Genomic DNA, 24,469 nt, shown 5'->3' with positions numbered 1-24,469 from the left:
TAAAGGACTTGGCACCAAACCACCTCAGTCCAGAGGACTCGACAATGCTTCCTGAGACCACCCCACCTTCCAAACCCCCCTGTGGAGACAAAAACATTGAACAGAAAAGAAAATCCATCTCATATCCCCTTTTTTGTGGATTTTCCTGTAGGTTCCTTTGCTTCCCTCCACCCCTGCACTTCACCCTGCCCTCTCATACCTGCTGTTTTACCCTCATCACACACAGCTTTACCACAAGCAACACCTTGGGCATCCAGCACCATCCAAGTATATATCCACCTCCACCTCCTCAGCTCCAGAGGGGCTGAGCAGAGAAGATGTAATAAAAGCAGGGACTGCAAAGGGACATGGACATTGACATTCTCAGAAAAGAAAAACAGAATGGGCTTTGTAGATGTAGAAATGTTGAAAAGTGGGGGTAATGGGTCAAATACAACCATTTAAAAAAACAAAAACAAAAACAAAAAAAACAGAAAACGAGTGAATTTGCTTTCTGTAAACAGGGAAGAAGAGAGGTGTGGGGGCTAGGTAAGAGTCTGAGAATGAAAATGGCTAATGGCTGAGAACAGAGTAACACATGGTAGGAGAACTTAAAGAGGCTGTTGTGGGTACCCTGGATATTTCTGGACAGTACCTGAGAAAGAAAGGCAAAGAAATCCCTGAAGGGAACAAGGCCCTTTTTGGTAGAGAAAGAGCTGACACTAAAGAAATATGATGGGAAAGGTCTTGGGGGGGGGGGGTTAGGAGGGCAGGGGAAAGAAGGCACTGGTTCTTAGCCCTGACTGCACATTACAAAGAATTACCCAGAGAGGTTTAAAAATACATACTAATAACCAGGCCCCACCCTAGGCCAATTACTCCAGATCTTTCAAGGTGGGGTTCAGGTAATTGATCTTCCAAATGTGCAGCCAAGGTTGAGAAACACTGAGATATAAGAAAAGCTAAAAATCCACCTGGAATATTTAAGGATGGTGCTGCTAAAGGACTGAGAAATGGCAATTAGAGACCAGCTTATGGAGAAGGGAGCCCAAGTTTGAGAGGAACCTTGTAGAACTCCATGGGGGAAAAAAGCAATAAGGAAGGATATGTTTGTAAAAGGAACTACAGTCCAGCTTTGGACAGACCAGGACACAATTTAAGAAGGATCTGCAGGGAACAGATCTGCTTGCAAAACAATGAGGCCCAAGTGTGGAACAGAGGCCAGAAGGCCAAATCTGGGGACAAAGGGTCTGGTGTGGAGAACTAAATGAGCTTCAGGCTTATTTTGGAAGGGACAGCAACAAGTCAGGGGTGGGGGGACGCAGAATTAGGAAGAAAATTAGACCCAAATTATAAATGGAAGCTATTCTGATGTAGAAAAAGCAACTAGGGTTAAAAATTGTGAGAAATCAGGATTATGGAACAGTTTCAGAGTCTGGGGCAGAAATACCAGATATGTTTAAAGAAGAGTGGCATGACAACAAGAGCTGCCTTGAGAAAAAGAAGAAAGGTATAGAGAGGAAAGCTGAGTGATCAATTTGCCTAGCTGGGACAGCAGGAAGTATGGAGGAGGCAAGTTTAGAAAATCAATGGTGCTGTTTCAGAAAGATGTGCAGCCTTTCTCTCCAATTATTGGGGAAGACCGGGGTCAGGTTTTGAGGAAGGAAACTTGCAAAGGCCCAGTATCCAGAACAGACGGCCTGATTTTGAGGCACTGGAAAAGAGAGGGAAGTACCGGGAGAGAGAATAGGCCTTGAGTAGAAGCAGGGTGAGCTCAGTTCTGGATCTAACGATCTAAAGATGGGATTCAATTAAGAAGGGAAAAATAAGAGTAAAGAGGAGTTCCAGCTGAGAGAAAATGTTTAGAGGTTGGCCATGTTCAAAAGAGTGTTGGGGGAACCCCACTAGGGGAACAGGATAGCGAATAGGAATTAAGTCCAAAGTGTTTGAGAAATAAAAGGAGGTTGGGAGACAGAGAGAACGAGGCCTAACCGGGAAAGGGGTGTCGAGGGAGGAAAGATGGGAAAAGATGAAGCAGGAGTAAAGGACTAAAGGGACGGCTGGGCATCACGGTAAAAAACTATTAGGCCTGAGAAAACGGGGGAAGGGAAGGGGGAAGGGTAATGAGTCCAGCTGAGAGCTAAAGGTTGGAGACCGACTGGGGGAGGGGCGGCAGTGATAAGAGAGGGGTTTAGTTGGAGGATGCAGTTTCAAGGAAAGAGATTCAAAGGGAAGGGTTAAGTGACTGAAAGGGGAGAGCAAGACAGACTCGGGGAAAATAGGAAATAATCTGGGGAACCTGGATGAGGGAAAAGCCCCGTTTGGGGAAAGGGACACGGTCCGACGGGTCTTAAAGGAAACCGGGACTTGATTGGAAGACTGGGTCCTGGTTTGAGTGAGGGCTTTGCGGGAGCAGGAGGCCCGGATGAGGGGGATGGGCCGGGCTGGAGGGAGGGGGCTAAAGGGCGGAAGGAGGCCCCGTTGCGGGGCTGGGGACTCGGACTGGGGTGGCTGAAGTGGGGAAGGGACCCAGTGGCGGGGGAGGACAGGCCCCCTCTGTGGGGGCTGGAGCCGGCAGAGGGTTAGGGAAGGCCCTCTGGAGCAGATGAGGAGAGGATGGGGGCGGGGAGCCTGGGCCGGGCCGTTACCTGTCCTGGGTGTTTATCATCCTCGGCGGCTCTGCTCAGGGTGGGAGGAGGCGGCGCAGGGAGTGGGTAGGTGGATGAGAGGGTGGGTGTGGGGTCGCGCGCGCGGGGCCGATCTCTGCGGGCTAAGTCCCTGTCAGGCCGCGGGCCCAGAGCCCTCCTCCTGCCTCAGCGAGCGCCTGCCTCCAACTGACCCTCCCCGGCCGCCGCCGACGCCGCCGACGCCGCCGCAACCGCCCCGCCCCCGGGGCCTCATCTGCATAGCCCCACCCCAGCGCCGCACGGTGTCCTGGGAAACTGGGGCCCACAACAAAGGGCAAAGCCCAGCCCCGCCTCCGCGCAGGCGCACCAGGGGATGTGGGGGGCGGGGTAGCCGTCTGGTTGAGAAGTGGCCTTTGCGAGAGGCTGTGGTCGTTGCGGTGGTTTTAAGTGCGCCCCACGAAGATGCGTTGTATTTCAAGTAGAGTTTTCTGGACACTGACCCAACCTAGTTGTCGTCCCTACACCTCTTCTGCATGGAGTCAAGCAGAGGTGTGTCATTTGTAGGCCCTGGGAGGATATTTTATTATACAAAACAAAATCAAATCTAAGAGTAGTACATACATATTAGCGCCATTCCCAGACTGAGCCCAGGTTCACAGATCTGTTACCTCGGCTCATAATGCAGATCAATAATCTTCAGCTGCCAGCTGAGATCAACAGTTTCTGCACCTGAAAGGCATCTCAGGTAAATGAACAAGGTCTGACCCTAGCTGGTGGTCATCTGAAGCCAAATCTCTGTGGGTCAGGATCACAGTCACCTGACAGCAATTGTGGAAGGCACCATGGCTAACTTGTTCACAGCCACTTGAGATCACAATCATGCAAGGTTCACAGTCACCTCCGTTCACTATCCCTGCTGGTCCTTATCACAGGTCAGTGACAACAGGTCACAGTCACTGTACACAGACCTCTCAGATCGCAGTCATTGTACACCACAGACATAGGCACCTCAACGTAATCTGTTCACAGTCAATCCGGACCGCAAACAAAAGAGGTCACATTATCTTAGCTCACAGTGGGGTGCCATCACCTCAAATTCCATTCATTCACTTATTCAACAAATAATTATTGAGCAGCTACTTACTATATGCTCCAGACATGTGCTAGAGTCCAGGAATACTCAATGATCACTTAGGCAAAATTCCTGCCTCAGATGTCACAATCTAGTCGGAGGGAGAGACACTAAGAGGCTGAGGGATGTAAATGTTCAATCTGAAATAGACCACAGAGATAATAACTAGGGAATTATGGATGGCTTCACAGAAAGGATGATCACAATCACTCCAAATCAGAGGTCACTATGACTCCTAACTCATTATAGCCCCAAATCACAAATGTCTCCCATTAGAATACAAGGACACCATTACTCTACTTCACAAAAAACATGTTTTTGGTTTTTAGGTGATGAGGATGCAGGGATGGAAGAAAGGTTGGAGCTATGAAACGCAGGCTTTTTAAGGAAAAATAAAAGTGGTAAATGATACCAGAGCTGCCCACATTATGGGGTACCTGGGTGGTTTAGTGGGTTAAGTGTCTGCCTTCAGCTCAGGTCATGATCCTGGAGTCCTGCTCAGCAAAGAGTCTGCTTCTTTCTCTCCCTCTGTCCCCCCAACCCCAACAACATACACTCAACACTCACTCTCGCACTCTCTCTCTCAAATAAATAAAGTTAAAAAAAAAAACAACCTACCCAGATGATGACTAGAGGCTCCAATAACATGGCTCACTTTAGATCCCCAAATTTGGCCCCTTGGCTATCCCTATCTACACTTCCAAGTTCAGGTCAGGAATGTTCTTACCCCAGTACGTAGCAGAACTGAACAATCAAATTTATTCCTGACCTACCCCATCTTGTAATCCGAGAGACCTGGAACTCAAAGGAAACTGGGATGGCCCATGTCTGCCAACCCATCCCTGGACAAGCAACCTTTTGGCTGGAAGGACAGTTTTTGATGAATCGGCAAATATTAAGAACTCACTATGTCAATAACAGGGACTATTTATTGAATATAATGCTAAAGCACTAACTTTTGCCAACAGTTCCCCACTCCCATTCCACAGATGAAAGGAAACCTCAGGGCGATTCTGTCAACTAATATTTACCAAAGCCCTATACTTACCAAGCAAGTTAATTTATTTGTTCCAATTCAAAGCTGGTGAGTGGTAGAGTTAGAATTTGGACTCCAGGGCGCCTGGATGGCTCACTCGGTTAAGCGTCTGCCTTCAGCTTAGGTCAAGATCCCAGAGTCCTGGGATAGAGTCCCACATCAGACTCCTTCCTCCTGCTTCTCCACCTGCCTGCCACTCCCCCAGGTTGTGCTCTCTTGCTTGTGCGCTCTCTGACAAATAAATAAATAAAATATTAAAGAGAAAAAAAAAAAGAATTGGACCCCAAGTTGCCTGATCCTGTGCTTTGTCTGGTTTTGCATGATAGTAAGATAAGAAGTTCTCTGCTACACCTTGCTATTTGGCAGAGTGGAAATCCTGACGACCCCCTGACCAGCAAGTGAAAATGTCACAAAAATGGGAAGCCACGGGCGCCTGGGTGGCTCAGTGGGTTAGGCCGCTGCCTTCGGCTCAGGTCATGATCTCAGGGTCCTGGGATCGAGTCCCGCATCGGGCTCTCTGCTCAGCAGGGAGCCTGTTTCCTCCTCTCTCTCTCTCTCTGCCTGCCTCTCTGCCTACTTGTGATCTCTCTCTGTCAAATAAATAAATAAAATCTTAAAAAAAAAAAAAAAAAAATGGGAAGCCACATTCTGCCACATGTGCCTATTTAAACTTGAATTAATTAGAATAAGGCTAAAAATTTAGCCTCTCGATCCCATTCACCACATTTCATGTGCATAAAAGCTACATGTGGCTAGTGTTTAGAGTGCAGATTTTCCATCAATACTGAAAGTTCTGGCCAGCATTGTAACCCATCATTCCCCTATCCCTACTTACCTCAGCCATCACCACAGGTCTGAGTTCCTTCTCATTTATTATCACCTCCATCTTTGTGCTCCCACTGGCGAGATGCTTCCAGCTCCCGCCCTCAGCCACATCCTTCCTCCGTGCCCTCCGCAACCTGTGAGCAGCAAATTCTTCCACATCCTCAGACTTTTCTCAGTATGCTGCCTTCAACTCCTTGCCTCATCTGAAACTTTGCCTCCCCCTAAGTACACTGAGTCTTTGGCAGCCCTCTTAAGTGAATGTTATTTTCCTTATTCTTCTGGACCTCAGAGTCAGCAAGTGGGTAAATACATTCCTTTCCAAACCCAAATGCCATTCCTAAACCAGTGCTTCCCCCACTCCTCCTACAAAACCCCTGTTCCTTTGAAGCTTCACCATCTGGACCATACCATCTTGGTTGATAGTATCAGTGAACTTCCTGGTCGCTCACAGCCCATCATTTAGCTCTTGGACCTCTCTGTCCATCCTATACTTTATTATATTTGGTGAACTCCACATCAATGTGAGATGGCCTCTCCATCACTTCCCTGACCACCTCATCCCCAGCAATATCTTTCATGCTCCACAGCAGCTGTCCACTCCTGTGGTCACACCCTCAACTTTGTCTTCACTAAAAGTCATTCCACTTCCAATATGGAGACTCTCCCGGGTGCCTGGGTGGCTCAGTGGGTTTAACCTCTGCCTTTGGCTCAGGTCATGATCTCAGGGTCCTGGGATTGAGTCCCACATCGGGCTCTCTGCTTGGCAGGGAGTCTGCTTCCTCCTCTCTCTCTGCCTGCCTCTCTGCCTACTTGTGATCTCTCTCTGTCAAATAAATAAATCTTAAAAAAAAATATGGAGACTCTCCAGTCACAACCTTTTCCTTAGTTAAGTCTCCCTGGACAATTCTTTGACCTCACTAATATCTCACTACTCATTAGACGCACTTTTCATGTTCCTTCTTTCTTACCTTCATTTCCATCATCCATTACTATAACCACTGTCTTGCCTTCTCTCCTCCACATGTGCTGGCCTGAAAAAAACCCTACTCTGAATAAATTTACCATCCACCTTCCCAGTGCCTTTGCAGATTACCTTCATTTCATGTTCATGATCTTAACCTCAAACAGATTCTCAACACTGCCTGGGAATGCCTACGACACTTCTCCAGTAAGTTTGCTTTACAACACTCCATAAAACCTCTCCCCTTGGGACACCTGGGTGGCTCAGTTGGTTAAGCCACTGCCTTCAGCTCAGGCCATGATCCCAGGGTCCTGGGATCAAGTCCCACATCGGGCTCCTCGGTGGGGAGCCTGCTTCTCTCTCTGCCTCTGCCTGCTTGTGCACTCTCTCTCTCTCTGACAAATAAATAAATAAATAAATAAATAACCTCTCCCCTCTCATCTTAGCTGATGACATAGGTTCTGAAGTGTTTTTTTTTTTCTCCCAGTTGTATTAAGATATAATTGACATCTAACACTGTATTTGTTTTGGCATATGACATGGTGATTTGATGGATAGCAGTGTATTGCCCTAGCCTCTCTTGTTGCTGAGGAAATAGAAGCAAAGGGGAGCTTCCTCTCATTCCTAATGACAACCCGCAAACCTATCTCCCTCTGCAACCTCCAGGATCTCTCCCTGCCTGTACTCTGAAAAATGTCCCCTTCCTTACAAGCCCACCACAGGAGCCATGGGGCCCACCCTCTCTCCACTTTTTGAGAACCTGCCTCCCACTATCTAATCTTCCCCATCAGCACATAAACATCCTCTCCAATCCTTGAAAACTAATATCACAGCCATTCTGATAAACAATTTGGTACTTTCTTAGAAAACTAACCAGGCTAGGACACCTGGGTGGCTCAGTCAGTTGAGCCTCTAACTCTTGATTTTGACTCAGGCCATGATCTCAGCATTGTGAGATCAAGCCCTGAGTCAGGCTCCATGCTCATTGCAGAGCCTGCTAGGGATTCTCTCTCTACTTTTCCCTCTGCCCCTCCCCCTGCTCCTGCACGCTCTTTCTCTCTCTCTCAAATACATAAAACATTAAAAAGAAAAAAGCTAACTGTGCAACTATCAGACGACCCAGGAATTGCACTCTTGGGCACTGGTTCCAGAGAAATGAAAACATCTTCACATAAAAACTTATATATGTATGCTCACTGCAGCTTTATTCATTATTATGAAAAACTAGAATGAGCCCAGATGTCCTTCAGCAGGTGAATGATTAAAGACAGTGTGGCACGTCCCCAGCCACCACGGACTACTAGTTAGCCCTAAAAAGGGCTGACCTGTTGACTAATAAATGCAACAACTTGGATGAATGTCTTGGGAAGTATGCTGACTGAAAAAGGTTCTATGCTGTAGGATTCCACTTATATAACATTTGAAAATAATAATACTTTAGAAACAGAGGAGAAATGAGTGGCTGGCAGTGGTTTGGGATGGGGTGAGGGAGTGGGCCACGGTTATAAAAGGGCAACACAGAGGGATGCTGGTGGTGACGCTAGGGGTGGACCCCCTGAACCTACACACGTGCTAATACTGTATAAAACCAAACACACACAGGCACACACACAGATAAGAACAAGAAAAACTGGCATAACCTGAATAAGATAGACCACTGTTCACATGCTGGTTGTGATGTTCTACTATGGTTAGTTTCGCAAAATGTTTCCACTGGAAAGAAACTGGACAAAGTGTAGGGGGCACCTGAGTGGCTCAGTTGGTTAAGCATCTGCCTTTGGCTCAGGTTATGATCCCAAGATCCTGGGATCAAGACCCATGCTGGACTCTTGACTCAGCAGGAAGTCTGCTTCTTTATCTGCCTCTGCCTGCCACTTATCCTGTTTGTGCTCACTCTCTCTGTCAAATAAATAAAATCTTAAAAAAAAATAAAGAAACTGGACAAAGTGTATAAGGGATCTCTCTGTATTATTTCTTACAACTGCCTATGATTCTACAATTATCTCAATAAAATGTTCAATCTGAGAAGAATATACATAACGTGGTAAGTTGGCATTGAGGTAAAATTATATATGTAAGTATAATTTAAATGTATTAAACAAAAACAACAAAAAAAGCTATGAGTGGGGCACCTGGCTGGCTCAGTACATAGCATGGGACTTTTGATCTCAGCGTTGTGTGTTCAAGGCCCATGTTGGACACAGAGCTTACTTTAAAAAAAGAAACTGGAAAAAATTTTAAAAAAAGGACAACTATGAGTTAGGTTATAGGGCAGAGAAGTATTCTAGTCCCTAGGGACTGCTTTTACAAGTATGACAGTGACAACCTCAAGAGAACAAAAACAGGTAAGTATGAGGATATATGACAAGAGGTATGAAGGAGACTAGAGAAGTAATCAGTGGACCCCATTTAGGGAACCAGTGTCTGTAGCATCTCATTCAAAAGAGCTACCTGGTGCCATGTGGTTCAGACAAATCTGACCTTGGCCTCTGCCTGGCTGGATGACTTTAGACTAGTCACGTAGCTACGAAGGGTCTGTCTCGGCTCTGCGAAAAACAGGGGACCACAGAGCCTGTCCTCCAAGTCTACCATGGGGATCAAATAAAATAATGTATGTAAAGGCACCTAGCCCGGTGTCTAGAAGATGTTCCAGAAATACAAATTCAGGCCCAATTCTCTCTGAATAAAAATCTGCCCTCCAGAAAAAATCTGATAAAATCTAATTTATAATGATAAAATTCACGAGTACTTACTGATGTTTCAAAAGAAAGGGAAAAAAGAACAGAAATTTAAAAAATAAAAATAAATAAGAGGGGCAGCTGGGTGGCTCAATTGGTTAAGCGTTTGTTTGCCTTTGGGTCAGGCTGTGATCTCAGGGTCCTGCCTGGGATGGGGTCCTGAGATGGGGCCCCTTCCTGCTAAGCGGGGAGTCTGCTTCTCCCTCTGCCTCTGCCCCTCACCCTGCTCATGCTCTCTCTCTCAAATAATAAAGAAAACAAAAAGAAAGAAAGGGCAAAAGAAAGAGAGTGAGAGAGAGAAAAGAGAAATAAAAGAAAAAAATAACCTTCACTGATCACCTTTGGAGAATTCAAAGGAACCAACTCATTTTTCTGAAAATTGGTAAATAAGAGACTCAAGTCAAGCATTTAACTTGCCTTTCTTGTATGAATTGCACTCAGGTTAACAAAATCGCTGATGTGAGATAATTATTCTGAAAACTACTCAGAGTAAGAAATAAGCATTCAGTCTGATTTTCATTACAAGCATGCCTCAAGATAACCAATTAGGTAATAGGAAAAGAAAAAATAGAACATTACCACTTTGTAAACCCTCACTGAGATCAAGGTCACCAATATCTGTATTGTTACAAAGGAAAGACACCTGAAGGTTAGGGGCCTCCTGATGGAAGGGTGCAGCACTACCAATGAAGTATTCTTGAAAAAACTTGAACCTGAATCAGAGCAAGCATTTTTCTCTCTCTAGTTTGTAGAAAATGAAAGGAGACAGAGGAACTGGTTAAATGTCACCACAGGAGTGCAATCAGCAAAATCCTGAATGTAGGGATTTTTTTTTTTTCACTTGATCTTAGCCAAAAGGCTAAGAAGCAATAGGAAAATTTCTTTTTAAAAAATTGTTTATTTTATAGAGAGACAGGCAGCGTGTGTAAGTAGTGGGGGGAGGGGCAGAGGGATTGGAAGAGAGACAATTTCAAGCAGACTCCCCACTGAGCGCAGAGCCAACACAGGGCTTGACCCTGTGTTACCCTGTGGGATCATGACCTGAGGGGAAATCATGAGTTGGAGACTTGACATACCCAGGCAGCCTGAATGTAGGGCATTTTTTTTTCTTTTAAGATTTTATTTATTTATTTGACAGAGAGAGATCACAAGCAGGCAGAGAGGCAAGCAGAGAGAGAGGGAAGCAGGCTCCCCGCCGAGCAGAGAGCCCAACACGGGACTTGATCCCAGGACCCCGAGATCATGACCCAAGCTGAAGGCAGCGGCTTAACCCACTGAGCCACCTAGGCGCCCTAGGGCATTTCTAAAGGACAAGAATCTCTCTGGGGCACTGGGGTGGCTCACTTGGTTAAACATCTGTCTGCAGCCCAGGTTGTGATCCTGGAGTCCTGGGATGGAGCCCCATATTGGGTTCCCTTCTTAGTGGGGAGTCTGCTTCTCCCTCTCCCTCTGTGCTCTCCCTCTCTCTCGCTCTCTCAAATAAATAAATAAAATCTTTTTAAAAAAATCTATTTCTTCACCAAAAAGGGGGTGATGGAGAAGTGAGGAGGGAAATAATAAATTTAAGATTTGTCCACCCGATGTAACATGTAGTGCTTTGGGGACAGCAATATATTGACCATTTGACACGATACATGGCAATCATGACAATCTGACATATCCACTAAATGCCTCTACCTCACGTGCCCAAACCCTTGATTACACCTGCCCCCTCCAACCTGGTGCTTCCCCAGGGTTTTCCATGTTACCCATCTTCACAAATGGCCCCACCACTATCTAAGTTGCTCAGGCAGCTACCTAGGTGTCATTACAATTTCTCTTTCCTTCATCCCCCCTCTCTTGTTATCCAGCCCATCATGACAAGTCCTGCCTCTTCTTCTCTTCTGCCCTCATCCAGTCCACCACCATCATTTGCTCGGATCACTGGAGGCTTCAAATGACCTCCTGTCTTCTTTCTTGCCCTCTTCCAATCAATTCCCTTCAATCCAGCCAAGATGATTAATATATTAAGTATTTTACAAATATAGGTGGGGGGGGGATTGGATGAGGGTGGTTAAAAGCACCAACTTCCAGTTACAAGATAAAGAAGTACTAGGGGTGTGACATACAACATGTGTGACGTACAAATGATGGCTCTAGTCAGCACTGCTGTGGGATGTATGGGAAGTTGTAGGAAGGAGAGGACATCCCAAGAGTTCGTCACAAAAAGAGAAAAAAATTATATTTATATAAATATATTATTTATATATTTATATATATAAATATAAATTTTTTTTCTCTCTTTGTGACGAGAACTCTTGGGATGTCCTCTCCCTCCTATAACAAATATATATATAAACAAATATATATATATATATATATATAAACAAACATATATATATAACATATATATAAACAAACATGTATATAAACATATATATAAACAAATATATATAAGATTTATATATATATAAGATATATATATCATATATACATATATAGTTGTAATTGTTTTGGGGGGGGGTTTGTACATGATTTTTAAAATATTTCTGGGACGCCTGGGTGGCTCAGTTGGTTAAGCAGCTGCCTTCGGCTCAGGTCATGATCCCAGCGTCCTGGGATCGAGTCCCACATCGGGCTCCTTGCTCAGCAGGGAGCCTGCTTCTCCCTCAGCCTCTGCCTGCCATTCTGTCTGCCTGTGCTCGCTCTCTCTCCCTCTCTCTCTGAAGAATAAATAAAATCTTAAAAAAAAAAAAACTTTATAAAATATCTCTATGAGATTATAGATGTGAACTCAATTTACTGTGACAACCATTTCACAATGTACAGAAGCCCCTTTTTACACTGTACACATTAAGCTAGTACAGTGCTGTGCTCGCTTCAGCAGCACATATACTAAGCTAGTACAGTGCTGTGTGTCAGTTACATCACAGTAAACCCAGAAAACTGAACAAACAAACAGAAATCATGAACCCTCTTACACTGCTGGTGGAAATGCAAGCTGGTACCAACCACTCTGGAAAACAGTATGGAGATTCCTCATGACGTTAAAAATAGAGCTACACTATGACTCAGCAATTATATGAGGTATTTACTCCAAAGATACAGACGTAGTGAGAAGAAGGGCCACGTGCACCCCAATGTTCACAGCAGCAAGCTCCACAATAGCCAAACTGTGGAAGGAGTCGAGATGCCCTTCAATGGACGAATGGATAAAGAAGACATGGTCCATATATACAATGGAGTATTACTCAGCCATCAGAAAGGATGACTACCTACCTACCATTTGCATTGACATGGATGGGACTGGAGGAGATTATGCTGAGTGAAATAAGTCTAGCGGAGAAAGTTATCATATGGTTTCACTCATATGTGGAGCATAAGGAATAGCACAGAGGACCACAGGGGAAGGGAGGGAAAACGGAATGGGAAGAAATCAGAGAAGGAACAAACCATGAGAGACTTTGGACTCTGGGAAACAAACGGAGGGTTGCAGGAGGAAGGGGGAGGGGGAAGGGGTAACAGGGTGATGGGTATCAAGGAGAGCACGTGTGATAATGAGCACTGGGTGTTATACGCAACTAATGAATCCCTGAATGCTACAACAAAAACTTAGGATGTACCATCTGTTGGCTATTAGAACACAATAATAGTAATAAAAGAAATCATGTTGAGCCCAAACACAAGTACCTATTGTGTGCCAGAAATGTGCTTACTCCTGCTGAGAGAAAAATAAACTAGCTATTTATTTCCCAAAAGATAGATTAATAGATAGATAAAATCAGAATACAGATCATGTTGTTCCTGTACTTTAAACCCTCCAGTGGCTTCCTAACTCGTAATAACATCTAAATTCCTCACCTCTCCTCCATACAAGACTCTATGGACCTCAGCCTTCAATCCCCTCCAGCTGCTTCCCACACCCTTCTCCTTCCTAGAGCAACTCTGTCTCCTTTTCAGTCTCAAACATGACAAGCTCAGAGCACTTATTCCCACTCTGCCTTTGGCCCAGACCACGTTTTCACCAGATCTTCACAAGGCTGGTTTCCCCTCCTGGAGATCTGACCTGAAATGCCACCTCCTCAGCGAGCCCTGAGCATTCCCTTCACAGCAACCGTCACACCTGCCATCATTAGTCCGCTGTTTCCTCACAGTGTCTTGTGCCCTTTTATTTAGACCGGACGCTCTTTCAGGGTGAGAAGCAAAGAGCTCGGGCTGTAGTAGGCACTTGATGGTTATTTTGCTACTGTGATAAAATTCGGTGAGTATTTTGTGAAGAGGGAAAGCTTGCAGCTGAGTTGGAGAGACGGGACTCAACATTTATGAAACAACTGGAAGCAAACGCAGCTGGCATAATTAGTGCAGAAGTGGGTTGCTCAGCCTCTGAGTGCAGGAGTTGAGAAGAATTAGCATCAGCTCTTTTGCTAAGAACAAAAGACAATTCAAATACCACTTTTTCAAGGTGAAAATAGAGCCTGAGGTATTAAAAAAGAAGACAAAAATAAGGGTTTTAAAAGGCTCAAGCAAGAAGATTAGGACACCAAGTGGATGACACTTTTTCTTCTGCCCCCCCCCCCCCGCACGGCACCCCCCCACAGGGCTATGCCAACACAGCCTTTGGAAACTAGAAAGTTACAGAAAGACATTGCCTAAGAGTCAGAAAACCTGAGAGTCCCAGTTCTCCCCCTTTTACTGGTTGTTGATCTTGGGCAAGGCACTTGAGCTCTGTGCCTGAGCTTCTCAGCTATATTCTGAGTTTGGGAGTGGGCTTGTTGAGCACTCTTTCCAGCTGTCAAGACTTTAGGCTTCCAAGCAGCCCCCTCGCATACGGCCAAGCTACACAGGGACAGAATCACTGAAGGGGGGAACAAATGTCAAGGGAAAGAGACTAGGATTGAAGACTTCTCTCACCCATGTCCTGGCACCACCTGGGGTGTGGCAGGACAAAGCGTCTGAGGATGGGCCTCTTGTCACTTATCCAGTGAGCTCCCTTCATAGACTCCAGCTTCCAACCCACTCCCTACTCCCTGAATCCTGATCTGAGGAAGAGAGGGGAGACTGGCTTGGCTATTAGAGGTGGCAAAAATTTGTGAGGAACCCTGCCCCTTGGCTCCCAGGGCAGGAAATGCCTGGCGGAAGGCAAGGCCATTAGAAAGCACCAGAACCAAGAATGAGCAAGAGGCAGAACTGCCTGGGGCATGGGGTTCCGGATCCAAACAGAATAGGATTTTAGACTAACAGGAAAAACAAAAGTAGTGGTTCCCACCACCTTCCCAGCCGCAAGAAACTGGAAATGACTAGCGATTCCTTTCTGATACTCTCAGAATGCCCCCCCCCCCGCAACCCCACCAGGCCTGTGAGCACATGCATCCCCCTCCTGCCCCATTGAGATGGCTCTTTCTGGAAGACAGACTGAGAGCTCCAGGGGCACTTGTTCCAGCACTCTCTCCATTCTCAGGACTTGCTTTCACCTCTGGAGTTCAACTTCAGGAAAAATAACCCTTCCTTCCCGCCCAATCCCACTGGCCAAAATCTCCATTAAAGCCAAGCTTCTGACCCTCATACTAGGAATCATACTTCAGAGGAAGTAGGGACATCACTGGCTACCCCACAATGGGGAAGGAGCAAGTCCAGGAAAGGGGCGAAAGGTCCTGTTAGCCATCTGAAGTTTCCTAGGGATGGTGAGAAGGTCGAGAGGAAGATCTGAGGAAGGCAACCTTAGGTGACACTTAGGGAGAGGGAGGGGAGTGCAGTGGGAGTAGAGCAGCCAGAGCTTGGAGCCCAGGGCCCTTGGCCCAGTGCCCAGTCTCTGATCTGCTGCATTGTTCAGCTATTTCCTTCCGTGGAAGTAGTAAGCCGGGTGGAGGGAACCAGGATCGCAGGGCTGGGAGTAAATGGAGCAGGGTGGAGCTTCCATGGGGGGAGGGGACCTCAAGTCTGTTCCCACGACCAGCTGCCCTTCCGGCAGCCCTGGGACTGTGTGGGAAAAGGTCTTGGGAGTGCTGGGGACAGAGAGAGAGAGAGAGAGAGAGAGAGAGTGTGTGTGTGTGTGCGTGTGCGCGCACACACACAGGAACGGTCTTTTTCATTTATGTCTGACTGCCTTGCTTGGATTTAGTCACAGGACAAAACCCTTTGAGAAACAGTCACCAGTCTATATTCCCACTGGGCTTTGCCCTGTGGGAGGCACAAAACCTGCCCCAACGCCTGAGAGAAGGACACTGGAGGCTTTAGGACCAACCCCCTGGAGGAGTCTTAACTTCTAGTGAATCTACCTTGGCTCACTTCCCTGGATTTATGAGGATGCTTCTGGAATCTTCTGCAGAGCTCCCAACCTCCTGGCAGAGCTCTATTACCAGCTAGCTGTTGGACAGCAGGTGGGAACCAGACATTAGCAGTTAAGTCAACCATTCCCACAGCATCTCTCTAAGAAGCCTAGAGTCCCTCAGAACCGCAGATCTTAGAGCCGGGCAGCATGCCAAGAGATAAGAGATTACATGATGGTCCAGTACTCTGCCTTTAGGCAAGAAGCCTTAAAACAAAGATCACAAACTAGCAGGCACAGGTCAAATGCATCCTGCAAACACATGCCTTGTTTGGCCAGCACAGCACTTTAGAAATTTTTGAACCAATACTGAGAGATTTCACAGATTTCAAGAGATTTCTTCTCTTGAAGAAGATATGGCTAGCACTGATGCCATATTTCCTCCAGACAGCACTGAGTGGGTTGAGTGAGGACAGTTCCTGTCGAAAGAGATTGGGCTGTTGTCCATTTTGCCATAGTCCCTACCGTCCCCCATTGCCCTGAACATTGAAGCTCATCACACTTGTGTGATCATTCCATTGTTTTCCGGGCCCTTGTCTCTATGAAAAGTGAGGACGTAAAAGAAACCATGAGGGTGGGCGCCTGGGTGGCTCAGTGGTTTAAGCCTCTGCCTTCGGCTCAGGTCATGATCTCAGTGTCCTGGGATCGAGTCCCGCATCGGGCTCTCTGCTCAGCGGGGAGCCTGCACCCCTCCCCCCACCTGCCTCTCTGCCTACTTGTGATCTCTGTCAAATAAATAAATAAAATATTAAAAAAAAAAAAAAAAGAATCCATGAGGGCAAATAAAGGTGAGACCTGGTGTCCTCCCACCACCTCTTCCATATCATTCCCTCCACTTCCCAGTGACATGATACTTAATGCCATCCTCTGACAATACTGTCACTGGCTCTGTGCCAAAACTAACCCCACTCCTTCCCTCACTCCCAAATCACAATTCTCCTTTTCCCAGTGAGCAAACTCCAGTCATCAGCCGTAAAAAAGTCATATACTGAAGTGATCACAGCCTATCCCCCAGCCCCTGACTGCTTCATCATGTGATAAAGTTAAAATTCCTTCCCCTGCGTGTCCTCTCATGAAGCAACCTGTGCGTGTGAATACTCCTAATGGAGTATATAGTTTATGCTTGAAAATCTTTTATTGATCATCAAACAATACTTCTCTACCATAAATATATATATAATACATATGTATATTTATATATACATAATTAAAATTATATTCTATTTTTTTGTGGCCATAAGGCTGTAGAGTTTAAATTTTTCTTTTTTTTTGGTTTTGTTTTAAAGATTATTTATTTATTTATTTGACAGACAGAGATCACAAGTAGGCAGAGAGGCAGGCAGAGAGAGAGAGGAGGAAGCAGGCTCCCTGCTGAGCAGAGAGCCCGATGTGGGGCTCGATCCCAGGACCCCAGGACCATGACCTGAGCCAAAGGCAGAGGCTTAACCCACTGAGCCACCCAGGAGCCCCTTAAATTTTTCTTCTGGACTGACTTATCATTATAGTTATAATTCATTCGCTGTTTATCAAAATGACATAAATATATTCAAACGTTGATAGAGCATTATTAAGTATAAGGAGTAAAAAATATTTTTTAAGTAAGCTCTACCCCCAGCGTGGGGCTCGAACTCACAACCAAGCCCAGGAGATCAAGAGTTGCATGCTTTACCAACTGAGCCAGCCAGGTGCCCCAGGGAGTAAAATTTTACAAGAAATACAACTCATATTGAAATACTTATATACATGCTGGAATGTGACAGCGATCAACATCAATTTTATCCCTACATCCTATTTTTGTAAATGATAATACTGAGAAATCTCATTCACATAAATAAGTACCTGGAATGGAAGAAGTTCAAGCAGAGTTACTCAATACGACCTAATCATCCAACCAGTAACAACTGAATTTGCTTCACCTCCCTCAATGGTTGAAAGCAAAATATTGGGAAATCTTTGATTTGCAAAATGACTTATTGCCCAGACATCCTGAGTCATTCGCTTTCTCAATATGGAAATCACTATTTTACACACCAAGACTTTTACACACCAAGGCAACACACCAAAATAAGAGTTCGGATGGGGAAGACAGGAGTCCTATATATAACAGCATAGGTTAAAGTAGGTGATAGTAACAAGCAACCTCAAAATCTCAATTGCTTTTAACCCACAAAGATTCTTCTCCCCAACTCACGATATGCATCCGTTGCAGATCAGCTGGGAGTTCTGGTCCATGCCACCGTCACTCAGGGATCCCGATGCCACCGTCTGAAATGTCATCAGTCAGTCACCAGGGCAGGTAAGAAGGTAAGAGGGAGAATCACACGGGCTCCAAAATGCGTTCACCCAGAAGACCCATATTGGCCAAAGCAAGTCACATGACCACACCTGACTTTTTTTTTTTTAGATTTACTTCTTTATTTTTATTTATTTTTTTTAAAGATTTTATTTATTAATTTGACAGAGAGAAATCACAAGTAGACAGAGAGGCAGCCAGAGAGAGAGAGAGGGAAGCAGGCTCCCTGCTGAGCAGAGAGCCCGATGCGGGACTCGATCCCAGGACCCTGAGATCATGACCTGAGCCGAAGGCAGCAGCTTAACCCACTGAGCCACCCAGGCACCCTACTTCTTTATTTTTAGAGAGAGAGAGAAAGAGAGAGAGAGAGAGGGCATAGAGCAGGAGGGGCAGAGGGAAAGGGAGAGCAAACTCAAACAGAAACCCCGCTCGATCCTAGGACCCTGAGATCATAACCTAGGCTGAAACCAAGAGTCAGAGGCCCAACTGACCACACCACCCAGGTGCCCCAAAATCTGACTTCTAAAAGGTGGGAAAGTACCTGGAGAACAGGTACTATGGGTGAGCAGCACTGATGGATAATACACTTTTCTTTCCTAAAATGCCAGGCAAGAAGTTGTGGAAATGAAGAGAAGTGAGGCAAGGCATTCAGAAGTGCAGACTAGTCTTCCTCGAAGATGGCGGTCTGGAAATTGATTCCCTTCAACGCAACCCTGCCACTGACCCTTACAGAAGCCTCTGTGTACCTCTGGGATACACATACTCAAGTGTGGAGACCACTACGGCTTTGGCGAAGCCTTCCATTTAGATCCAGGGCCCTCTCCAAGTTCCTGCTGGCATCATTGCCTGTACTAGCTGTCTGGAAGCTGCGGAGTTAGTTACATTTTTATACACGTGTTTCATGTTTTCCTAACAAGCTATAGTTTCTTTAAGGATGGAAACCATATTTTACGTTTTTTCTCTCCCCCCACCATCTAGCAAGGACAGTTAAAAGTTATGAGGTCTACCTGACGGCTGAATTGGTCATTTTTCTCCATGTGCTTCCACCTCCTCCTTTCTGCAGTCATAACAGCAAAGCTTGCCCCCAGGATCACACTTTAAGATGTCTTACGTCAAAGCTCCTCCCATCCCACTCCCTTTCACTTAACAGGGACCAGCGGCTTGCCACTACCCTTCTGAAAAGCTGTGTGTAATGATGAGCCATTGAAGGCTCTCGAAAGTTCTGTGGGAAATGGGTTTAGGCGGATCCACCTGACATCAGGGAATGCTGGGTGGTTACAGGACCTGCAAGGCGGGCGGTGGGTCAGGGACGGGGAGTCCAGGTAGAAATTTGCACTCCAGAAGTGATACAGGGAAATGGCGAGCCACATTGAACCCTCAGGGACCGACCCAGATGCCTTTCTGAACTCCAAAAACCTGGATTCAGGGCTGAAATCGGCAACAATGGCAAAGGATAATTACAAACCTCACGATTCCGCTCGTCAAAACCAAATGTTCTCTGCACCCGACCCTGCCCCCTAGTGGCCTCTCGAGGCATTGCCGATACAGCTTCCCGTCACCAGGAAGCCAGTTCTCACCGGGGAGATCTGGGATTGACGTAGGTGATGATGAGAGGATGGCCCAAAATGCTTCTGTAGAAAAGGAAATGAACAAAGGAGGCAGAGGAGGGGCCATACACATGGGTTGAGTGCCACTGAGCACTTGGGGGGAATTTTTGTCCCTGGGCTTAGTGCACAAAATGAAAACTAGAAAAAATCTTTGAGTTGCAAACCAACAACACACGGGCATGGTTTAGTACATGCAACAGTTTTTAATTTGGGGGTTAGTTGCCAACAACCGAAGTCATGAATCCAATTTGCCCATTAAAATCTGAATGTCCGGGCGCCTGGGTGGCTCAGTGGGTTAAGCCGCTGCCTTCGGCTCAGGTCATGATCTCAAGGTCCTGGGATCGAGTCCCGCATCGGGCTCTCTGCTCAGCAGGGAGCCTGCTTCCTCCTCTCTCTCTGCCTGCCTTTCTGCCTACTTGTGTTCTCTGTCAAATAAATAAATAAAATCTTAAAAAAAAAAAATAAAAATAAAAATAAAAAAAATCTGAATGTCCGATTTCTCTTGAAAGATCAAAACATCAAGCCATGCGAGGCCACAATCCTGCTGAGCTGCCACTGGCTGGGGCCCAGAAGCACTGTCCCTTTCAGCAGGCCTGAGCTTTCCTGCCCCCAAGACACCCAGGCCACCTCCCTCAGTGCCACCCCCTTACCCTGCAGGCTGGGAGTCTGCAACTCCTGACTAAGGTGGATATTTCATGATGGAGAGCAGGATCAAAAAATACCAGGATGGGGCCAACCAGTCATCCAGTTTGTGACTTGCTACCAGAATATCCCCACTAAGCAGCATCTAGCTTATGTCTGAAGACCTTTGGGGACAAGAAAATCATTGCCTATGAAGGCAGCCCATTGCACCGTCCCACAGTTCCAACTGCTTTTACAGAGCGGAAACGGTCTGTTGAAGTAGCATTCTCTTGAGGACACATGTCCAAAGAGACATGCAGATATTGCCTGCAATATCATCTCAGAAGTGAAGTAGCCACTTAGCAGACATGTGTTAGGCACCAGGGGTGCCCTAGACTATACTGGTGAGTGATGATGGCATGACCTGTGCCCTAAAGAAACTTCCAGCATGGGCAGAGACCAGTTAGGCTTACACAGATGATATCAACACCTGGCAGTGCTGATACAGAGACATTTGGGAATAGTGCTCTGAAAAGAAGCTGTCCAAATCTGAGCCATTCCCAGACATGAGAAATTAAACACGTAAACTCTGAAAATATCAGTGAAAGCTTGGTGCCATTCCTGACACATTACTATGGACATCTAGGAGTTTAATTGATCAACCAGAAGGGCTTACAGGTAACTGACTTGATCTTTTGTGAAACAGTGAGTCAGCACACCTGTGTTATGTCATTTTACATAACTGAGTGAATTGGGGCACATCTCTTTGCCTCTTAGAGTCAATGCTTCTCCGTCTGTGAACGCAAGCAAGGGACTGGATTAAATTTCTCAGGACCTAATATTTACTTTCATATCCCCAATTCCAGCACAGCAACTGGCTACCTACAATACAAACTATGTACAAATCCAGTAGGTGCTCCCTAAATGTATTTTTTTAATTTAAAACTTTTAAAGATTTTATTTATTTATTAGAGAGAGACAGTGAGAGAGGGAACACAAGCAGGGGGAGTAGGAGAGGCAGATGCTTAACGACTGAGCCACCCAGGGGCCCCTTATTTATTTAAGTAAACTCTATTCCCAACATGATCAAGAGTCCCTAGGTCTGTGTACTGAGCCAGCCAGGTGGCCCAATGTTAACAATGTTCCCTAAATATTTGTGATTGCCCACCGACTCTAACTTTGAGGGCATTAGCCAGAACAGAGGCAACCTAGAACAAATGGACCCGGAAGTAGCCCCAGGCAGAGTTCCTCCTGGGATACCAAAAGATATCTGGGCGAGGCTTATGGACACCTTTGACCACAAGAGGGCGCCAGAGCCTCACTCCACCCACCTGGCCCCTGAGAAGAGGGAGGCCTCATCAGAGGTCACCGGCGTTATCAGGCTGTGTTGGGTGAGCAAAAACGTCGCCTCAGGAACTACTGGGCCCAGACAAGACTCCTGAGATGTAAACACAAGTGGTCATAGTACAAGGAGGCAATGGAGGATGTGGAGGAAGGAGGACAAGAAAAGAGCCAAAGACCAAGAAAGGGACTCGTTGGGGTCCCAGAACATGCCGGGAGATATATCTGGAGATGAGACCTAGGGTGAGGTCACACTGAGACCCCAAGTTACCTCAATTTCAGAGGGGAAAACTTCTCTCTTTGAGTATCTCAGCGCCTGCACAGTGGTCAGCAAATGTCTTGACTTGAATGCACAGTAAAGAAAGGGCCAGAAGCCAGACTGAGGTGGGTCCTGAATGCCTGAGTTTGACAATCAGCCTGTAGGCTCTAGAGAATCAGGAAAGAAAGTCCTTTGAAACTGTGAAAATGGTATTGGGCATCTGTGGCTGTGGACAGGAGAGATTTTTTTTTTTTAAAAGATGTCATTTATTTATTTGACAGAGAGATAGATCACAAGCAGGAGGAGCAGCAGGCAGAGGGAGAGGGGGCAGTAGGCTCCCCACGGAGCAAGAAGCAGAATGTGGGGCTCGATCCCAGGACCTGGGATCATGACCTGAGCCAAAGGCAGAAGCTTAACCGACTGAATCATCCAGGCACCCCGAAAGATTTAAATATGTATGTCCATAGGGGCACCTGGCTGGCTTAATCAGAAAAGCATGTGACTCTTGATCCCGGGGTCATGAGTTCAAGCCCTGTGTTTGGTGTAGAAACTACTTAAAAAAATAATGGGGCGCCTCGGTGGCTCACTCAGTAAAATGTCTACCTTAAGCTCAGGTCATGATCCCAGGGATGGAGCCCAAGTTGGTTTCCTTGCTCAGTGGGGAGTCTGCTTCTCCCTCTCCCTTTGCCCCTCCCCCTGCTTGTGCTCTCTCCCTCTGCCAAATACATAAACAAAATCTTTAAAAAATAAATAAAAACCTTAAAAAATAAATATACACATCCACGAATAGCACATGTAAAAAAAAATTGGGGGGAATTGATTTTGGGGGGAAATCTTCTTCATGGTTTCTCTCTCTCCATCTCTTTCCTGAAACCCAAGCCTCTTTCCAACAGGCACACTCCATCAGTTCCAGAATGAGAACCTGGGCCTTGAAAGAAAAACTGGTACAGCTGAGAAGCCTCTAGTAGGACAGGTTGCCTTTACCAGGGGCTGACCGTCTATGGTGTCCTGCTCCGGAAGCGGAGGAGTCACCCTGGGGTGGGAAATGGGGGCATCTCCCTCCACGCCCACATCTTAAACCACCCATGTAGCTGTTCTGAGAAGCTAAGAACGGAACCACAAAACATGGCTCCAGAGCAGGGTCTGGACTCAGGGGAGCGGAGGTGGAGAACAGGAGGGTGGCATGGGCAGGGGGAGCCATCTGGAACCACTGACTTCCTTCTTTCTTTATTTGGGGGCAGGGGAGGGCAGAGGGAGAGGGAGAGGGAGAGAGGGATTTAAGCAAGTTCCAGCCCAGCATGGAGGCTGACATGGGCTTGATCTCACAACCCTGAGATCACGACCCAAGAGGAATTCAAGAGTTAGATACTTAACCAACTGAGCCACCCAGGTGCCCTGGAACCGCCCATTTCTAAATCTTGCCCTCCTGGTTTCTATGCACTTAAGTTGATCCATGGCCCAGATCTACAGCTGCATCCCCAGAATAGGAACTTTATCCTCCACCTGAGCACCAGACACAGGCTACACAGGGAATAAACATCCAACAAGAGTCAGTGGCAAGGAAGGATGAATGCAGAGAAAATGAATGGGTTAGAGGGTGTGGTCCCCCCCCCCCTCCGCCAGTGATGAGAGCCAAATACAACCCTGGCACCTCTCCAGACTTAAACTTCCTGTCCATGAAATGGAGACAGTTATTCCCCAGATCACATCCCAGAGCAACTGCAAAAATCTGAGACAGGAGTGCTTCGTGACTATAGGCTGTGGGCATAGCTCCTGCCTTCTCTCCTAGCCCCGTGATTTTAAGGTATTGAAAGCCACAAACTCCAGTGATTCATCTTGAGTGATAAAAACTACTCATTCAGGCAGCATTGCGAAGATGCGACTGCTTATAAAATGTTAACAAGATCATCCAAGTCGGGTATGAGGAGTCGCTACAAATATACATATGACCCCGCTCTAGCCAAATCAGGAAACACGTCTACCTTCAGACTTCTGAGTTCTGATCACCCTTATCCAGGGGTTTTTCCCTCACACATACAATAATGGTTGGAGCCTTTGCTTCTTGTTTGTTTGGTTAGCCTCTTAACCAGGTAACTAGAAAGGTGTGGGTAACTGCTGGTTCTTCTTCGTGTCCTAGTGGGCTCTTCCAGTTTCCATGAGATTCTCCCAGTCTCCCAGGAGCCCTGGCCGTTTTGAGACCCTGTGGCCCAGAATTACAGGGAAACATTTAACTTCGGACAGATATGTCAGAAAACCGGGTCTCGAGCCTTTTGCTTTCTGTGGGCCCCCCTTTTTTCTTTAGATTTATTTGTTCATTTGAGACAGAGAAAGCAGGGAGAGGGGTAGAATGAGAGGGAGAGAAGCAGACCCCTCACTAGGCACAGAACCCTGATGTGGGGCTCGATCCCAGGACCCTGAGATCATGCACTGAGCCAAAATAAGAGTCAGATGCTCAACCAGCTGAGCCACCCAGGCACCCCTCTGTGGGGCCCTTCTAACTTCCATTTCCATAGCTGCAAAATGTAGATAATAATGCCTTTCTTGCTTATCTCACAGGGCTTTTCTGAGGATCACCAGAGATGCTGTGTGTGAACATGTTTGTCAGCTGTAAAGGAGTAAGTGACTATCACTGTTGGTATAACCACTGCTGTCGTCGGAACTCTCAGATCCTACAAGCCAGCTCTGGAGGCTTCCAGATGTCGGCTGGGATTCCTAAGCCTCTGCCCTCTCCTTCCTCCACCACTCC

General features: G+C 46.4%; 1 protein-coding gene across 1 annotated transcript in view; it reads right to left on the bottom strand.

Annotated features, from left to right (window-relative positions):
* Window positions 1-24,469, bottom strand: part of OAZ2 (ornithine decarboxylase antizyme 2) — a 67,447-nt gene that overhangs the window by 13,429 nt on the left and 29,549 nt on the right. The window contains 1 exon segment of the mRNA XM_082737278.1: window positions 17,794-17,867. Coding sequence (XP_082593404.1) covers window positions 17,794-17,867 — 74 coding nt within the window.

The sequence above is a fragment of the Mustela nivalis genome, assembly GCF_964662115.1.
Source record: "Mustela nivalis genome assembly, chromosome: 6".
In the NCBI taxonomy this organism is placed as follows: domain Eukaryota; kingdom Metazoa; phylum Chordata; class Mammalia; order Carnivora; family Mustelidae; genus Mustela; species Mustela nivalis.
This window is presented reverse-complemented; position numbering and strand designations above follow the sequence as displayed.